The sequence below is a fragment of the Agelaius tricolor genome, unplaced genomic scaffold (genome assembly GCF_023055355.1).
Source record: "Agelaius tricolor isolate 1412-34295 unplaced genomic scaffold, bAgeTri1.0.p SCAF_7, whole genome shotgun sequence".
NCBI lineage: Eukaryota > Metazoa > Chordata > Aves > Passeriformes > Icteridae > Agelaius > Agelaius tricolor.
This window is the reverse complement of record NW_027269267.1, coordinates 11,001,711-11,021,941: the sequence shown is the minus strand read 5'-3', so window position 1 is coordinate 11,021,941 and position 20,231 is coordinate 11,001,711. Positions and strand designations below refer to the sequence as shown.

At 35.9% G+C, this 20,231-nt stretch overlaps 1 protein-coding gene across 10 annotated transcripts in view; it reads right to left on the bottom strand.

Annotated features, from left to right (window-relative positions):
- DMD (dystrophin) overlaps window positions 1–20,231 on the bottom strand; it is a 1,148,686-nt gene that overhangs the window by 538,241 nt on the left and 590,214 nt on the right. For all 10 annotated transcript variants that reach the window (XM_071430346.1, XM_071430344.1, XM_071430345.1 and 7 more), the window contains one exon: window positions 2,378–2,528. In XM_071430346.1, coding sequence (XP_071286447.1) covers window positions 2,378–2,528 — 151 coding nt within the window. The remainder of the gene's footprint in view (window positions 1–2,377; window positions 2,529–20,231) is intronic.

Genomic DNA, 20,231 nt, shown 5'->3' with positions numbered 1-20,231 from the left:
TGACTATTGCATTTTATATAAGCATTTGACTCTATGTATTTATTGAATATTAATGAACACATTAATCTTTACTTTTCCAAAGTAGTCCTACTCAGAAATAGTATTACAAATCTGAAGGTTTTGTATATTTTTCTTTTTCTAAAACAGTTCCTTCTCCAGTACCAGACTATTCACTTGCTTGTAAAGCATTTTCAAACAAATCCTGTTAATTCTGAATATGGTTCACTAAGCAGCATGATCTCATTAATAAAACAAGTTGCTACTCTAGTAAATCAGAATGCTCAGCTGTTTTAACTGTTTCCCTAATGGAAATTCTAATGATCTCTTCAGTCAGCCTCACAGAAGCCTAACAATTTTGAAACAAGACGCAGCAAAATAAAGAAGCAATGAAAAGAATGGAAAGAGTGCAACTTCAGACTTAGCATTCTGTCACAAATAAATGTTAACTAACATTGGATCTACATTCTTGAGGTTAGTTGGAATATTTTTGCACCACTTGAATTTTCATTAGAAAGGTACTTTTGTCTGTTTTACTGAACTAAATGAAAATTTTGAGTGACGAATTCATGAGTTCTTGGGATTTCTAACAAAAGAGAGAAGGGAAGAAAGAAAAAGCTTGATGGATGGCAAAAAGAAAAGAACACTACAAACATATCTTCAAAATGATCTCATATTTGCATAAGAAAATAATAAATGGATAACCAATGAGAAGGAGGCTAGGTCAAAGGGAAATGTAAAACAGAAGCAGTCTTTTGCACTGAATATAAGTTTCTGCATAGCAACACATTATCTCTTTTAATGATGATAAGAAAATAATGCTTCTAATTTGGTGAGACTTTGAAATGTGCTACATATCCAGTGCATTTGTAACATTTATAATGCATCTTACCTTTGTCTGGGCACTCTAAATAATCAACCTTCTCCAAGGGAAAATGCTGATTTAGCAAGGAGTTGGAAATAAATTTTAAAAAATCACATATCTATTTTTTTTTTAAACCTCATTTGAAGCTGATCAAGGATCCAAGAATAGGGCCAAGGAAGGTAATGGTGCACAGGCAAAGCAAAGAATGGGTAGGGCTTTGTAACACCTTTGTGTCTACCTAGATGCACATCTTACCTTAGTAATATATATGCTTTTCAAATTGTGGGACAGAGAAAGGGAGTTGGAGTTTCAGAGAACATACACATAAGCCCTACTACCTTTTACATATGCAGCAAAACGCGTCTTTAATTCCTTGATGGCTTTCTATTTTGTTAATCAGATCTTAGACACCTTTCTTCAGCATTCAAAGCATTGAAAGTAATGTGCAGAAAAAAAACCAAACTGCTATTTTTACTGCCTCAGCTTAGTGTGTTAGTTAATAGTTGTATATTTTTTATATATTTGCATCACACAATTTTGTTTCCCTTTCAGTTTAGCAGTTTTACAGTCAAGAAATAACAGTGTAAATCTTTAAAAAGTTGACTTGAAATACTAAAATTCAAATGGCATGATTTACTTTTTTAACTGTAGGCCAAGAAGTAGGTTAGTGTTGCATTCAAAAACACCTCTGGCTTTAATGTTAGACAGATCTAACTTCTTTCAACCTGAAATCAAGTAATTCAATCCAGCAATTCAAATTTGCAAGTGCCAATTACCTCAACAGCACTTTTTTCTTATGCACGAATAGTAATTTATAACATGAATCCAGAGTTTGGTCAAGTTATTCAGGTGAAACTATCTACTTCCAAAACATCAGTTTGGAATTAATTCTTCATACCCATTATCATTTGAATTACAAAAGAGGGAAATGAAATAAACTACCAAGAAACTAGAGTTATTATTTTCCTTATGATGCTCAAAGAGCTTGCAAGATGAAAAGCATACAAATTGGAACTGGACACATAGCAACTAAGTGGCTATTCTGTCACACTGCATTTCACAAATAAAAGCATCCTCCAGGTCCTTTGATTAAAACATGAAACAGACAAAATGAGCAACACTTGCAAGACGTTGTTCACGGGATATCTCTTGTACAGCTCAATGGCTAATCACATTTCTTCCACAAGAATTTAAAATTAAGCCTGATATTCCTGCTGGTCATAAATAACAAATGGAAATTTACAAGCACTTTAAGTAAAGACCAAAGAAATACATAACTATGAAAGTACCACAATATACCATGTCATCCCATATCTTATTTCATTTAAAAATACATTTTACAACAAGCTAGTGAAAATTTTTAGTTAACCAGAAAAACAGACACATCTGAACAAAATTGTCACTGTTCACTCAGCCCTAGAAATCCTCCTTAAATGAGCTGCAAAATAGATTACCCAGACCTTAAAATTTCTTAAACCCTACAGAAAAACAGAATATAGGCTAATCAAATCATACCTGGATAAATTGCTTGGTTTTCACAAGCCCCACGTCTCCAGCCTCTATCTGTGCTCTTGACAGCTTCTCTTCAGTTTCACTTAGCCAATGATTAAATCTCTTCATGTCAGAATGAAAAATCTGCCACTTTTCCAAAGATTTGTCAAACCGTCTGCAAGTATAAAAGGAGATGAAATAACAATCCACTGATAGTTTATTTATTGACTACAGAAAAAAAATAAAGAGAATAATGTTGGATGTCCCAGGTTAAAATCAGTATAATATTGATGGCATAATATATTAGCATTTATAACATTTATATCAAATGGCAATATGGCAGCACTTCTGAAGTGAAATTATTTTTAAGCAAATGCATCATAAATCAGTTGTTTTATCACTTTTAAAATCCTTTTGAAAAAAATGCAATGGTCTTCAAGTGAATTTCCACTTGCATTGTGCAAAGGTACTCTTTAATAAAACCTATTTCCTATGCTTCACTTTGAGTATTTTATAATGATAATTACGCAAAAAAGAAAAAAAAAAGTCTTGAAATAAAAGGATGATTAAAAAAAATAGAACATTAAAAGAATAGGGTTTTGAACAATAAACAAGGATGAAAAATATTACAACCATGTCTGCAAGTCTATAGTTCACTACAAAAAGACCAGATAAGTACTTCCAGCACTTTGGGAAGATCTGACCTGTTTTTGTCTAGAGTGACTGATTGATCTCCTGCTTCAAGAACTGCTTGAATTGGCCACTGCCAAATATGAAAGAAATGAAATGAAGACAGATTACAAAACAGATTATAAGGGGGTTTGCAGATAGCCTACATCTTAAGAAATTCCGTTTTCCTTTATGTTAGATTGGTGTGGAAATGCAATAACTAATCAGAGATTAGCTAGAATGTTTTGTTAGAAGATCATCATTAAATGTGCTACTGTTGTTTAGTTTAATAATCCTCCTTTACAGGATTATAATAGATTTTAGGGTGTACTTAAAGGATAAAAACAAAGATGCTCAATTATTTCTCCATGAGATAATCTGGTTCTGTATGGGCAAACTATACAATTATTTGAATGTTAAGGAGTTTAATTCACCAAACAAAATGACATTACTGTGAGGGAATACAAATAATCTTTTCCATTTTACTGATGATTTTTCATTTTTTAGAAGAAAATACAAACAGACTATTGACCTGATTAATTATTGTAGTCACTCTTCTAACTTACTAAAATGACTGTGATAATTAATCACAGTTATCATATTTTATTGCTCAAAATTATCAAACCATAATTTAAAGGTGCATTATAACAGGTTTTTTTTTATAACTACCTTACTCAGAGTTAAAGAGAAAAAAATTTTACTTTAAAATATCACATAGAAAATAGAATTAAAATTCCATTTCTTTTGGTCCAGAATCATCTCTTATTTTGGACACTATATTAAAACATCTTTCCTCCTGTTCCTCACAAAGTAAAATTACTCTTCTCAGCATGGGAAGCTTATCAGAAGCTTAAATGTAAAAAATTCAGTAGGGTTTGATATTAGTATTTTTGAATTTGCATTCTAAAACTTGTAAACTGAATCTCTGATCACTGTAAATTCTTCCTCCATCTTTTGCTTTGGGAAATAACAGCTGTAAGGAGAAGAAAAATAAAAAGTTGCAACAAAAAGCTATGAATATTTAAAGCTTAAAAGTTGCTAGTGTTTATTGCTCATGTCTAAAAGAACCTTGTTACTCTCAATATAAATATAAACCAATACAAAACATTAGTAAAAAGCAGAGAGAATTTATCAACAGGCCAAGTGCCTAAAATTCAAGGCTCTTGCAGTGATTAAATACCTAAGTAATGTTACAATGATAAGAGAAAATGTAATTTTTGCTGCAGTGGCAGCTGTGGGTGCTTTTGAACATCATCAAGCAGCTGACGGCTCTGGGAAGTTTTGGGACACCTCTCCTGAGTACACCTAAGTGAGACTTTCCCTTGCTGAATCTCTATTACATCTGCTTACACATGATACTACTTCCAATAGCTTTTTAAACTTTAAAAACAAAGAGGCTTCTGTTTGTTTGTTTGTTTGTTTCATCATGAGCAATGCTGTCACCAGGTGGTGAGTTCAAAACCCACTAAAGGAGAAGCCTAATGAACTACCAACGCTGAACAGCTAGATTGCTGAAGCCTTGGCACGGCAGAATGGAGAATAAATTCATAAGAGAGCAGTACTCCCAGGACTGTGAAAACTCAGAAAGAGTCTGTCAGCCTCAGGAATCCCCAAGAACACAAGGTGGAGCAGAGGAAAATTAAAGACCTTGCACACCCTTACCTAGGCATCCACCCTTGTTTGCCATCAGAGAGAATTCATTGAGCTAAAATACCCTTGTGTAGACATTAATCTGTGTCTTCCTCTGCTCCAACCCTTTCCCTCTGACCAGCATAAGACAAAATAGTGGCTCATGAGTGGCCACTAATAGTGGCTAGTGGCTGACTGTCTGAAATCTGGGCACTATTTCCTTTCTGCTGTGTTTCTCTCTGGTTTTCTTAGCCCATGCTCAATAACAAGGTGCAAAGAGACACCCTGAAGCCAAGCAGGAGGTTCTGGATGAGAATGTACGACTGGCACACATTACAAGGCACTTGAGCATTGTCCATGAGCTCTGACACAATAAAGCAGATTTATTCCTCTATCTTGAGCATGTTTGGGTTGATAAGCAAAAAACAAGTGTCACATTGGTCCAATTTTTTCATATATGTACTGACACTCCAGCAGGGACCATGTTAAGTAGTGGCTTGTGGGAGCAATTTCAGTTTATCGTATTAGTACATAATGGATTTATTTTGCCTCCAGAGAGCAAGAAAGAAAAAAAGCAACCAAAGACAACTGCTGGGGTAATACACAGTACAATTTACATTAAGTCATAAAAGTATTGGTTGTTTCCTTCCTTCCTCTCTTCTGAACCCTTGGACCTGACATTCTATAAGTAAAATTTAATATTATTTGGTAGCATTGCACATAATCTTGCACAGAGATTTACAAATGGCAATTTGGATGTACTGTCAGTGGAACCCTAAACTGTATAATGGGACTGAACTTGCTGGTCTGTGTCACAAGGCTGGTGTTTTTAAGAAGCTGTGCAAAGATGAAAGGAAAGACCTTTGAGAACAGGGAAGACACAAACATAAGATCAAGTACAAAAGGCTACTGGCTTGTTGTTGTAAACTAAATCTTAATTTTGCATCAGTGTTTTGATTAATTCCTAGATATTTTGATAACATTTCTTAATAAACTATGAAGCCCACTTTTGTGGCAGATTCTGGTTTAGCAAAACTTTACAATCAATTAACCCACAAGAAAAAGAATGCTATTTATACAATTTCCTAAAAGACATTATTTATGTCATGGAAATTGGTATTGCAAGAAACATGTGTTTTATTCTTTATATTGGGAAAAACATGCCCTAAACTTAATTTCTATACTGTTGGTAACAATGTACTGTAGGATTATGCTAATATTAACCCACAAACTTTGCAGTTTTGTCAGCTTAATTCTGCACAATTAGCACCTTGTAAAAATACACAAACATCAAAGTAGTATAAATAATTATGTATTAAAATGTAAGAGCATTAACTTTACTATTTAAGGCCATTCTTACAGATAACAAAATAAGAAAACTTGTTCTTTTCAAACAACTTCTACAATTAAATTGCTTAAAGAAAGACCTAACCCATTTTCACAGGTTTTGATGTTTTCATTTGACTTCACACAATTCATGTGAGTTCTTAATTTATATTTAATTCTCTATCCTCTCTACATTTGGACTCAAAGTGATTATCTAATTTTAGACACTGCTATATCTTGATCTTGATCTCAAGTTTTGCTGTGGGTCCATTCTGGGACAACACTTAGCTCTACATATTCTATTTGTACCTTTGCAGTCTGTCTTTCACCCAGAAACTACGAAATAAATAATAAACTGCAACCAAAAGCACCATAGCAATGCCATCCATCAATTCAAAACTTAATTTCTCTCCTCTTCCCAGAAATTAAGTTCCGCAGCATGACATAAATTTAAAAAATTTTACATTACAATTACATTATAAATATTTTGATATCTTGAATTGCATTGATTGTATTATTCTTCTTGCCCTAGTTAGTGATACCATGCCATTCAGTGTCCATCTCTATCAAAGAAAATGACAACTAAATTGGCTAAGAAAAAGCAAGGTCATGTCAGTCATTGTTGGTTTTCAGGCATATACAAATCCATTTTTTATTATACGTGAGAGAGCAATAAACTTAATAACCATTTATAATTGATAATTATACAGCAATGCATTAGATTCTAATGGATGTTGTGCATCAATTGTTTAAATAGAAACACTCCATAAAATTTATAAAACATACATTCTTTTTCTACACTAACTAAAACTATCTATTAGGCATATAAACTAGAAAATTCCAATTGTTTATTTCCTACAAAATTTTCCTCCATTACAACAGAGAAGTAATCATGTATTTTACAGAACTTTGCCTCAACACTTGGATTAAGGGTAGGTAACAACTTTCCCTTAGAGAAAATGCTTGATTAATGCGACCTAGGTGAAGGAGTAGCATATTTTGCAACTCTCTTAAACTTTAAAAATATCCATGCAATTGGTAATAAAACCAAAAAAATTCATAACTTTTTGAAGTGTAACCACCAAAATCATGATAAGAAAATCCCAAAACAAAAATTTTATATGAAAAAAACAGTGACTCAATTTTATGGAAATCCAAACCAATATTTCTGCCTGCATGTGAGGGGTAGTATACACATTTCATCCTCCAAAGGTAACAGTGGACATTGCATTTCCAGCCAGGATACTGCAGCATGTCAGTATTACCCACCCTATGGTCGCATCCACCTGATGAAATGAAATATGAGTGACAAATCACATGAACCTCTGACTGTCAGGGTGATGTTTTCCTCCTTTCCCCAGCCCAGGGGCTCTGACCTGCTTAAGGCCAGTTCTGGTGTGGCACAGCAGCATGAGCTGTCATCAGCCTTTAGGGAGAAATGACTGTGAGAAACCTCACCTGGGGTTTCTGCCCAGGGCTTCAGGGCCAGTTTTAAACTCAGACCTTTGTGGTATTTTCAGGGTCTCTTGTCGTGGGGAGGAAATTATGAATCTGACTCCATGTTCTTAGAAGGCTAATTTATTATTTTAAGATATTATATTATATAAAAGAATGCTGTACTAAAACTATAATAAAAAATAGAGAAAGGATACTTACAGAAGGCTCAACAAGATACTAATGAAAAACTCGTGACTGACCCACCAGGGTCCCAACACAGCTGGACTGTGATTGGTCATTAAGTAAAAACAATTCACATGTTGGATAAACAATCTCCAACCACATTCCAAAGCAATAAAACACAGGAGAAACAATCAGATAACTATTGGCTTCATTTTTCTCTGAGGCTTCTCAGCTTCCCAGGAGAAGAAATCCTGGCGAAGGAATTTTTCCAGAAAATATGACAGTGACAGACCTGGGCTACTCTGTAAGTCTGTCCACAGCACACCTTTCTCATACAGCCAGAGCCAGCTTTGCTCTCCTCTTTCAGGTATTGGGGGAACTTTGGCAGAGGTCCCTGCTTCCAGCCCCTTGCCCCAACCTTGCTGAGTCTTGACACTCTCAAACATCCCCCTGGAGCTCTCCAGAGCTGGAAGCCTCAAATGGCCTGTGTGCTGCTGTTTACACCACACCCTGAGCAAGTGTTTCCACTGTCCTTCAATGTCCCAGCTCCTGTGACTACAGGGTGGTGGCTGGAAGGGGGGGCAGCCAGCACAGAGGACACATGTCCTACTAAGGGATGTTAGAGTGCCTGGACTACCCAGCTACACCCACTCACCTCCCATCCCACTGACCAAGTGTCCATTAACTGCTGGAGCACACTGGACAGGCTCCTGGAGAGAGCCTCTTCTACCTGGGTTTGATCTGAACTAAATCCAGAGCACTCTTTGGTGTGAGACAGAGCACAGAGAGCAGCTGATCCCAACCCAAATGAAATACTCATGGACAGATTCTAAGTCAATACCAGTGAAATCCAGCAGCCCATTCTGGTTCCCAGGTTCTGCTGCACTTCAGATCCCATCTGGGACCAAGGTCAATGATAGTTTTCACAGCCTGGACACAGAGACAGGTGCAAGACCCAGATTTCCAGAGAGTTGGAAAATCATACCCAATGGGGGAAAATCAGTTCTCAAATTACCATCATAATTCATAAATTTAAAAAACAAGTCAGTGAATTTGTGGCATAGTACATAAGTATGTGTAATGCTAAGTACGTATTACAGGACGTACCCTCAGTAATCCCCTGTAATTACTATGAAGTGCTTAAATCCCATGATTTCCAATGACAGAGTTCTTAGTTCAACCTGTAATAACATGTTTTATCCTCCAAAATTGCCCTGCTCAATTTTATGTTCCACTTCCTATCTTGAAATCCCCCTACAACAGTGGCTTTAGAGCAGGAAGAATAACAGAAAACAGATGATACCAGTTAATGCTGGCTGTTGACTCCCTGAGCCTGAAAGATGTTATTTATCCTGTTTAAGGTGTGGTAGATGTGTACAGAAATATATATACTAGAAAATTAGATGTCCTTCTTTCACAGAAAATCATAGTAATAACAGAGCACTTAGCATTATCTTCTTAAAATACTGATGCCTATATTGGCACTAGGTATTTTTTATCTTTTACAGCTTTTCAGTGAGTTAAAAACCTTTCTAATAAGTGATTGTTGCTTTTTTGGGTTTGTTTATTTTTTTTTTTTCTTAAAGTTTACAATAAATTTCATTTAAAATCCCTTTTACCTTTAATTTGGAAAATTCATTTGAGACAAGAAACCTAAGTCCAAGTAACAGTTACTAGGTCTTATTGTAAGAGTAGCATGTAGTAAACAGCTCTGTTTTTAATGAAACTAAAATGCTGATGACTTAGAGAACTTCAAGGAATGGAAAAGCAGAGAAAACTGTATTGATAGAGAAGAGTGTTCATCATATTGCTATCAAGGAGAAAATATTTGTAAGCAATAAAGAGCGTTTTTAGATTAAATACCTTACAGTATCTTTTCTGTGTTTAACAAAAACATCTTAAATAATTCTGACAACCAGTAGTACAATAGAAAAACAAACAAAAATATATCTAACTAATCTAAAAAATCGATCTAATCTCAGAAAGTATATTTTCCAGTATCATTAGAATTAATAAGTATTTGCACAGTAGTGGCATTTGAAAGCTTGGTTTTACCTTTCACTTCTGTGAATAATGATTTACTGTAATCAAAAAAAGTATTTGCAATGTCCAGGATAAACAAGAAAGACAATGCATTTTGTGGAAAAGGAGCTGAAGGCAATACTAGCACCTAAAACCTAAAAAAAAGTAAGTGGCATGTTTATGAGGGATTTTATATATATAAACATGTATATATACAAATGTATATTCTCCATATATAGATACCCTAATTATACACACTAATTTCAAAAAAAAACCAAGTTGAGAATATTTTATATATATTAGTATTGTGAATAGCAAAATACTTTTAACGCTGTGAAGTAAAATTTATCATGCTAGAAGTTCTTACTTCATGAATAAATAGCAAAAGACATTTTGGCAAATTCATATGCTTGTAATATGGTGAATTTAAACAATGTACAGATGCCTACAAGGGTATAATAATTCAGAAGGTTATTATCTCTAGTAGAGATATGCAGTAGAGAAGAAGTCATATTCTACCTCTTGATCCAACTCAGTTAGGAAAGTTTCTAGTGACTGGATGGAATAACTTCCAGAAAACAATTATGAGTCCTGGAGGTAACTCTCAGAAGCATAACCTGTGGCTGTCCAGTACAGGGGAGGTTTAGGGTGGGCATCAGGAAAAGGTTCTTTACCCTGAGGGTGGTTGGGCAGTGGAACAGGCTCCCCAGGGCAGTGGGCACAGGACCCTGACCGAGCTCAGGGAGTGTTTGCACAACTCTCAGGCACAGGGTGTGACTCCAAAACTGCCCTGTGCAGGGACAGGAGTTGGACTCAATGGTCCTTGTGGGTCCCCTTCAACTCAGGACTGTGATTCTGGGTCTATTAAAGAATCCCAGACACATCATCCTCTCTGTTCATCACTGATCTCAAAAAATAAAATATATGTGAAAGTAGTTCAAATTATGCAGGCAAGTTATAAATTTAAAGAAATTGTGGCTGAGATGATGCTAAAGGCCAGCTTTGTACAATGTTACATGGTCAGCTACCACTGCAAAGGCCTTCATAAATCTTTCTGGGCAGTGGAGAGTCTGCATTGCACATCCTATTCTTCAGTAATCAGGAGGAAAAAGCCAGAATATAATTGGAACAGGCTCTAAGGTTAAGCAGATTAAGACTGTAACAGGTAAGTTTACTGCAGTTTCTGTCTTCAGTTATCTTCTCAAAACCTGTTTTTTTTTGTTTTGTTTTAGAAGACAGAAGTGAACCAGAAATCTAGCCTTTGGGGATACAGCAATACAGCAAGAATCAATGGAAGCTGAACACTCATAGCCTGCTTATCAGAGAAAAGAAGCTCACATATTATGAGGCTCTGATCTTTCATTCAGTCTATATGTCAGTCCCACTATACAGACACTAAGAATTATTTACAGAAGAAAAGCTCTGAAATGGAACATAAAAATAAGCTTAATTTAAAACTGACATGTTCAGTTTAACAACCTTTATTCACTCTCAGAAAAGAAAGTAATTAGTATATACTACTTTTAATAGTATATACTACTACTTTAGTATATACTACTTACTCAGTAAAGAAAGTAATTACGAATATAGTAGAATATATATGTATGTGTATTTATATTAGCAGTCTTTAAATTAGTCATAACAAGATTCTAAATTTGTTTACTCATTCATTTAAAGTTTATTTCGAGATGTTAGAGCTCTGTTTAATAATATAATTAACATGTTCCATTCTCTTCTGATTTGAGTAGATTAACTTTTACTTTCTTGCAGAACAATGTGCAATTAGTTAGATTTCAGGCATAAGAAATTATGAAGAGAAAAATATGAGATTTCAAAGCAGTTACAATTAATTTTTAGTTATTAAGTGTCCCAGCTAGAGATATTTTTAGTTAATACCTGTTAATTGAACTGTCAGGTACATTAAAGCAGACTTGATTAAAATGTCCATACTTTGCCACTGCTACTGTGACCTAAGTATTTAATAAGGCATATTTTACTTCTCTGTAGATAAACTAACCAAAGAAAAGTGATGCACAAAACTCTGCAGAATATTCATGTTATGTATTTCACAAAGTGAATTTTTCATAATCCATATTTTGATGTTTTAGAGAGACCCACTTTGGTATGAAAATTCAGAGCTATAAATCTTTTCAGTATTATATCACAGAAGAGAGCCTTGGGTGCTTTGTTAGCATAAAGAGTTGGGCAGCATGACAGAGCTGCCCATCCCTTAAACATGCCCACAGAGTCATGTTAACTGGTACATAATGACTTCCTAGGCATGTTTACAGCAATAAGAGCTTTAGGGTCTTTACCACCCCATTGTGTCATACAAAAACATTAATCAGGCACCATGAGACATTAACTCTGGGAACATTTTTTGAATTATGTACATTTGGCCTATTTCTTTCTGCAACTGCAGCCTCTGGGAGCTACAGAATTTTTTTGTGTCATAGAAACCCCCTGAGAACTCTTTCTAGGAAAATTGTCCAGGATTCAAAATGAAAATTTTAATTGTTACATAACACAAGATTATGTTGAATTTAATGCAGATATTTTAGTTTGCCCATAAAATCAAGGAGTTTGGAATTTGGAAATATATCTTCCAAGCAGGTTTGCACTTTTCCTCAAAACAAAATAAGTAGTTATTGCTTGGACTGTAGCAATACTTACTGTTTCATTAAATTTACAAAAAAGAAAATGGAAGCAGGAAAGAATCTGGAGGAAGACTGTGAACAACAGATAAGAGAAGAAGGGACAGGGCAAGGTTTGTGCTGGAATAGTATCATTATTTTTCTTTCAATACTGATCCTCTTTGTTAGAAGGAAGTATGACTTCTATGACTATTAATATTTAGCACAATGACCAACCTAGTTTTCACAGGAAAAATGAGATGCTCTAAAGAGCAATAAGGTACAACTAAGAAATGAAGATTTACAACAGGGACTGAAGAGGCTTCGATTCCCTGCCCTTATTAATCACATTCCCCACCTTACCTTGTGGCTGGCATCTCAGGGATTTCCAGCCTAGCAACGCATTTTTTCTCAAACTCTTCAGATCTAATAGAGAATCTAATATCTGCTGGCCAGATACACAAGATAGAGAGAAATGGCAGTTTAGACAGGAGCCAAAAAGAGATGGCAGTGTCTCCCTGGAAGACAAACCTGACACTCCAATCCCAGTTATGGCCCATGACATATCATGGCTGAAAGATAATCATTACTGTTTTTAACAATGCTTGGACAAATAACCAACAATTTTAAATTGTCATTACATTTTGCTTCAAATTCAAAGAACTGCAGTTTTTTCTCAGTAGAAAAAAGCACTGACTCAGATTTCCACAAAAAGATTTTTAGATTCCCAGTGCTTTGTCTCCAGCACTAAAGAAAGTCTTGAAAATCTCCCTTTGCTCGCCAGAGTAACAAGCTAACTGCAGTGGATGCTTCTGCAATTGGTTCTCCACAGACACTTTATCCTCTTCCTCCTGTAACTAGGAAACCCAAAGCAATGGTCCCTGGAGGACAAAGTAATGACAGCAGAGAAGCTCTTTAAGCTTAAGCAACTTCCCCTTTCTGAAAGCAGGAGGGCTATGCAGTCCCATTTACGAGATGACAGCCTGCTTGATTTCTCCAAAAAGAAAACCCCTAGAGTAGTTTAAAAAAGGCTCTCAGTCCTCTGCCAGCTCCTGGGGATCAATACAGCATTTTCATTCAACTAATTTCTCCCAGATTGCTGCGGCAAAAGACATGCTAAGTTGTTTAACTAGGGAAGAGCAGTTGTTTTCAATCAAGCTGTGGTAGGGTACTTTTTTAGTTCTCTGGGTCCTGATTATGTCTTGTTCAGCCCCAGGTGAATCTGGTGACTGTCACAGGAACATTCCAGCATTGGATAAGAACCATACTGATCCTAATAGGGCTTCTGCAATACTGAATGGACTGAAAATATTATGAAAGTGGTGATTAACTGTAGAAGAAAGAAATACCTGACTAAGCACATTGTGCTCTGTAAACACAGATAAAAATACTGCACTCACACCAAGATCTTCCTTATATTTTTTGGAGAAATCATACTTTTGTTGTTCCTTTAACAGTACAAGGTCAAATATGTAGATTGAGATTGTTTTAAAAATGTGTTTAAAATTCAAAAATTAGGGCTCTACATACTTTAAAAAACAATAGCCAAGCAGGTGTTTAAATTGCTTGAAATTAGCATGGAAGAAAACATGCTGCTCATTTGGAGACATATGCACACAAAAGAAAAACAAGGAGATGAAAGGTAGAAGGAATCCTACTCCTTTCTGTGCTAGCAAAATAAGCCCAGTAAAACAAGCTGTTGAAGAATAAAATAATCTTATTTTTGGACATTACCCCTAGGGAAAAGCTTTGACACACCAGCAAAGTCTACTTACCTATGCTTTTCTTCCCTTACACAGCAAACATCTTAAGGTTCCACTTCAGGGGTTTTTACTAGATGGAATTACATCCTTGTATTACAAGGTTCTGTAATTAATTTATTCTACTTACTATAAATATGTCTCAGTAGAAAACTGGATGACAGAAGGAGCTGCACATTAGTGGAAATCACACACAACACACCATTTGTATTACTTATAAAATCAAGGGCATTAAAATGAGAATCCCTTAAAATTATATTTAATCATAATTGTTAGATTCTTCATTGTCAGAAGTAAAATCTTCTTTTCATCTTCTATGTAATTTCAGATATTTTTTAAATAGCAATTTAACAGCCACATCCATAGAGAAATTTAACTGTGTATGTGCAATGTACATAATTCTATATTGTCTGTATATTTATGTATATAAAGGCTTTATTTCAATTTTTCACTCTGCCTGGTACACACTGATGACTTCAGTGCATAATTTACATTTCAAAGGATACTTCAAATACAAAAATGCTGACTAGGGAAAATGTTCAAATTCAAGGATTATCACATCACTGTAGCCAAGATTTCCTGTGCTTTCTACTACAAAGTGGAAAAAACAGTGATGCAGTAAAAGCCCAGGACTAAAATCCAGACTTTCTACTCAGAATCTGTGTGCCACTCAGGGATAGTAATCCCTCTTTCTTTACTCAGTACTATGCCAAGCCTAACTGTAAAATATATGTGCAGATGGAGTGCAAGATTGAATTTGTTGAGCACTATCAAGGCTGCCCTGGCCGGGTGCTGGGTCCCTTCCAGGGTGTACATGCACTGCAGAGCCTTACACCTTTTCTTACACAAAAAAGAAGCCTTCTACAGTAGCTATGGTGGCCATAGCTTCCACCATTCAGCAGGAAGTCAGCTGGACCAGAGGCTTGTAACTAGGCAGCAGATGAAGATTTGGGGAAGTTGTTAAGGCTGGATATCAGGAAAAGGTTTTTCACCCAGAGGGTGGCTGACCACTGGAGCTCCCCAGGGGAAGTGGTCAGAACACCAAGACTGGCAGAGTTTAAGAAGCATTTGGATAATGCTCCTGTGATTCTTGGTGCATCTAGCATGGGGTCAGCAGTTGGATTCAATTTTCTACGCTTCTCCTACTCATAAACATCATAAACACCACTGAGCGTGTCGTCCACAGGAGTACACTGTGTTAGTCACCCTCACTGCTCTAAGTCCATAAACCCAAAGGATGTCACTATCAAGTCCTGGCACTAAGATTTTCATAAATAAGAAGCAAGACATCAATAAATTTCTGTTGTAGGGGATGAGGAGCTCCTGAGTGCCAAATGTAAGCTGAGATAGGGCACTCTGCTCCATATCAGGGCTGCTGATTTCAGGAGTTGAAAACACTCACTAGGTCCTCATTCTCATCTGCTTGTTTGGAGAATGTGAAGTTGCACTTTGTCCCTCTCTCCTTTAGCAAACACAGGGCCAGGTTGAGCAGTCATTAACCTGGAGGTGAGGTTTAGCTCACTAGATGATTTGCTGAATTTGCACAGAAAGTCTCCTTTACAAACACTGCTGACAGCAGCAGAAAGAATACTGCTGGGCAGTCTTAGAAATACCAAATATGTAAAATAACTACGCATTCATGATGGAGGTGCATTATTTACTAATTCTTCTCTTTACCTAGGACCAAGGCAGTGCATAACAAAGTTATCCTCATTATCTATTGTTATTCCTTCTCTGCAAACAGGTAAGGAATCTGGAGCATCCTAGCTTGGCACCCTTTGAAAGTGCTAAGCAAGCAACCTGCTGTCATTTAGCCCAACTGGCGAGGAACCCTGATTGCATCCCAGGATTTGCATAGGTGATAAAAAAGAAAGTATTTAAAAAAAAAAAAAAAAAAGAAAAATGGAGAAACAGAATTAGCTTAGCTGTCTGGCTGTCTTGTGAAAGACAGTATTGTTGTTTTGAAGTTAAAAGAAAAGAGAGAGGGAACATTTTAGAGTTAAAATTGTGCACTTTTTTAAACTTCTGCTCTGTAATTCACTGTTTAGTGATCAGACGATTCAGAGTTAAGGTCACTCTATGCACTTTAATCAAAGTTGGAAATCATAAAATATAAAAATCTTAGATAATGATAAGTCCTAGAAAACTACAAGCTGTTCTCAGACCTTTTTACTTTCTTTCAATACAACCTTCTCCAACTCTATTCTTGGACATATCATATTCAAGACTGTAGAAGCTTATACAGCATAGAAGTCAACTGTGTGGTATTCTTCACAAAAACTGTGCTCTTCCTCTGTCTCTATCAGAATAGAGAGTATATAGGCTACACTAGCACACTCCCAGAGCTCCCAGTTGTGCCAGCACAAAAAGCAAGCTGAATCAAGAACTCCATTTTTAGCTTCAATCTTGCCCATTTTTCTTCTAAGTACACAGAGAGCTCAAAAGCAATTCACTGAGGTATCCCTGAATTACTATAAATGCTGATTTATCATTTCTGCTCTGTCTTAACATGTTCTGCAATGTTCAGATCATGGCAAGCATGTTCTACATTACTGTTTCAACATTTCTAGCAGCTACTCTCAATGCTGTGTGTTCTACCTTTCTATTTGCAGGACCATGCTATGCAAGCAAGGCCAGTTTATTACACTCTTCACTGGTATTTATAGTTCTCTAACTTCCATACAAAGTGTTCTACTCAGACCCCTTTGCCCCTGTTCCCTTAGCAACACAATCTTTTCAGTTATCAAGTCCCTGTTATATTCCCTTGCACCAGTGATGGCCTTGAGTGGTGTCTCCACTTCTCCTTCTTGCCTTGAGTTTATCTCTCCCATAGCTTCCACTATACCAGGGCCAAGAGGTCTGTGGAGCTCAGATTCTGTAGCTGTCTGATCCTCCACACTATTTTATGATGTCACTATCTCCCCTGCTTTAGAGGAATATTAATACTTTAGAGGATACTTTAGAGGATCACGACTAGACTAGACTATTAAGTTAACAGCAACACTTACTGAAATAACTTGATGAAGAAAAAGGATATAGCAGCTGTGATTAGGTCCTATTTTCTTTCACCAGGCAAGATGCTACATCTTGCCTACACTGAATGTCGTGGACTTGATTTCAAAAACTAAGCATCTGTAACTTCTGCTACTATCGACTGTAGCATTAGATGACAAGTCTGAAAAAGAGGTTTAATAAAAACAGCAAATCCAGGTGGGAACTAACTTGGAGACTCAAAGCTGACTGCTAAGACTCTTTCTATAGATGTTTTCATATACTGTATATTTGTGCACTATTGCTCCGTGGACCATAACCTGAAACAAAACATTGTTGCAAAATTATTTGTTTCTCTTTCAAGAGTCACGGGTTCTAGTGGTCTTTTTCTACTTTTTCCTTTCTCATAGTAGTGCAGATCCAGTGAAAGCAATGGAGCCAACTGACTTATACAGTGCCATAATTGAGTCAGAATTAGAGGCAGAAAAGAGTTTGTTACAGAAGCCTTGTACTTACTTGCCATCAAACTACAGATCCCCTTCTCTTTGTCTCATGGGGATAATTGCCCCCTCATTTTTACAATGGAACAGAGTACACAGGTATTGTTTACAATTGTTTACAAACTGCCTTTTCAGAACTGATTGGAGAAATGATGCAAAAACCACAATTGTGAACAGCTCAGTGTTTGCTAGGATCACCATGTTTCATGGGTGCTTCCCCTGCACACCCCTTGGAAATAAGTTCTGTCCTGCTACAGTGTGTGGAAGATGCAGAAAGACTTGGGGAACTGACCAAAGGATTGTTCATCCAAATGGGAGAAAAGAAATGCAGTTAAACTGGCATTGCTATTGTGCCAGAGGATTTAAAGATAGTGAAGAGAATTGTTGGGCTGTTTAGTGCCCTGCAGGGACAAAGACACTCATGGTTATTAGAGGAATTTATTTCTGGGCCTGCAGTCTCCCACAGTGTCTACTAAAGAGTATCAGTTTAGAAAGGCAGCAACATTTTCTCCTTTTCCTTTACTGGCAAACTACAGCGGTTGTCATTAATAACCCTGACAATATGAAAATGCAGCATTATTCTGTTTAGTAGTTCTGTGCCTTCTGATTTTTCACTGATCTACCACATTGTCAAATGCTATACACACAGACAAGACACACAGTTGTGTGTAGTGAAAAAGGAAAAAAAAAAGAAAAATGCTTAAAGCAATCATAATTGAAATATTTGAACCCAGGGTGTTTTGGACCTTTATGGTTTTTAACTTCATTTTCTTGCTTGATTATATTATTGATTTGATTTGATTTTATTAGCATAAAATCAAATCAAAATTAGCATTGCTTTTAAAATTAATATTTGTTGTAAGATGCTAGCCAGTCTTTCATCTGTTTAGGAAAGCCAGAAATACTTTTTCCATTATAGAAAAGCCTTAATGGCAAAATCTTAATCCCACTATTTCTACACTGAAATCAGAGAGGATGATAGAAATAAGTCACTACTTATGAAAGAGCCTTAAAAAGTCCAGAGAAAAAGATTCATGGAACAGTAGGTGTCTGTACCACCTTTTTTGTGTTACATGAGGGCCTGTGAACCTGAGTGGAAAAGAACAACTCAGTGACTCCCCAGATTTACATTTCATCTTGGTTTCCAGCTAGTCAGAGGGCATTCTGTGTCCTGACAAGCAGGAAAAAATATGCTGGAAAGATGGAAAAAGCACTTTTCCTGTCAGCCAGTCCTGCACTGGGAACATGGCAAAGCCACCAGGCTGCCCCAGCCCCACGGGTGCAGGGCTCAGGCAGGGAATAAGGGGGGAAAAAAACAAGAAAAAAAATCACACAAATTTTCCCAACACTTTGTTATTTCTAACATCTGACACAGCTTCTCACTTCAGTCCCTCCTTATGTCCATAAAGATGACACTTGAGGGAAGTGTTCATGTGGGTAGAGCGTTAGGATGGAATTTAGGGTCCACTTCTTGGCAAATTAGAATATTTGTACCCAACCTTTAAAAAGCACCTGAATATCACAGCTCTTCTTGTCTTATTTATGAACTAACAATAATATAATTTTTTAGGATGTTTTGAGCCGATTTAGCCAGATTTCTTAAGGAAACTCAAAAAGAGGCAAATAGGGCTAGATATGGAATTAGGAACTATTTAATAAATAAGACAGCTTCTATGATTCTTCTTAGGATTTCTTTTCATTAACCATATGACATCTAAGTAGAAGTGTCTTGTGCACCGGAAAACACTTCTGAAGGATTTGCCAGAAAATAGTCAGGAGAGAATCTCATGGATCAGGGGAAAGCAATGGGTCTTGAGTGGCCCTACAATACCACAAATTCAAGCTTTAATTGCAGATTGTCTATCATTAAAGAAAACATTATATGCACAACATCATAAAAGGGCAGAGTCCAGCTTTGAAAAACCAAAATATTCAACAAATATCTTGATGATTTTTAGAAAATTCTGTTATGTAGTGAAACTTGCAAATTAATTTGACTGGCTATTTTTTAGTTCTACATGGAAAGCAATCACAATTACTGCATGTTATATGCTATAATAATATAGGCAGTCTATATTAAACACTGATTCATGTTAATAGATATTTCCACAAAATGTTAAAAATTAAGCATTTAAACAAATCATTTTCAACATTTTAAACAAAAGATTAATAGTTAAACATTTTTCTTCAGACTACATCCCTAAACTATTAATTTTCCTGAGTTAACGAGTTCTGACCTTTTACTGCTTTCGAACACAATGCTGAACCCTGGAAGTTGAGATTTATTATTTTTGTCAGCATCCTATTTCCAGAAATCCCTTTTAAAAATCAAAGTGACAATTTTATCATGTTAAAAACATTAAAAGAACCTAAATTTTGGCATACAATTCTGAGATGATGGATGAAATCTGAGGAATCGACTGAATAAATACTAAATAGATGAATCCTAGAAATCAGAATTCTTTAAAATGTGCTTGCTTCTAAACAGCTATTGAAACTGAGCTTATATTGTTGCATTTTTCTTCTTTTATCTGAGAATGGAAACAGGGGCTTTTATTTATGCTGTGGGGAATATATGCTACAAATTATTGATTTCACATCTATTTAAAGAATATTTAGATTATTCTCAGCTAATTTTCCATATATTTTGCTTTTCTTTAACTATGCTAGCAAACAAAACATACAAATATTGATAGCCTATTTTTTCTTCAGTGTATTCCCTCATTTT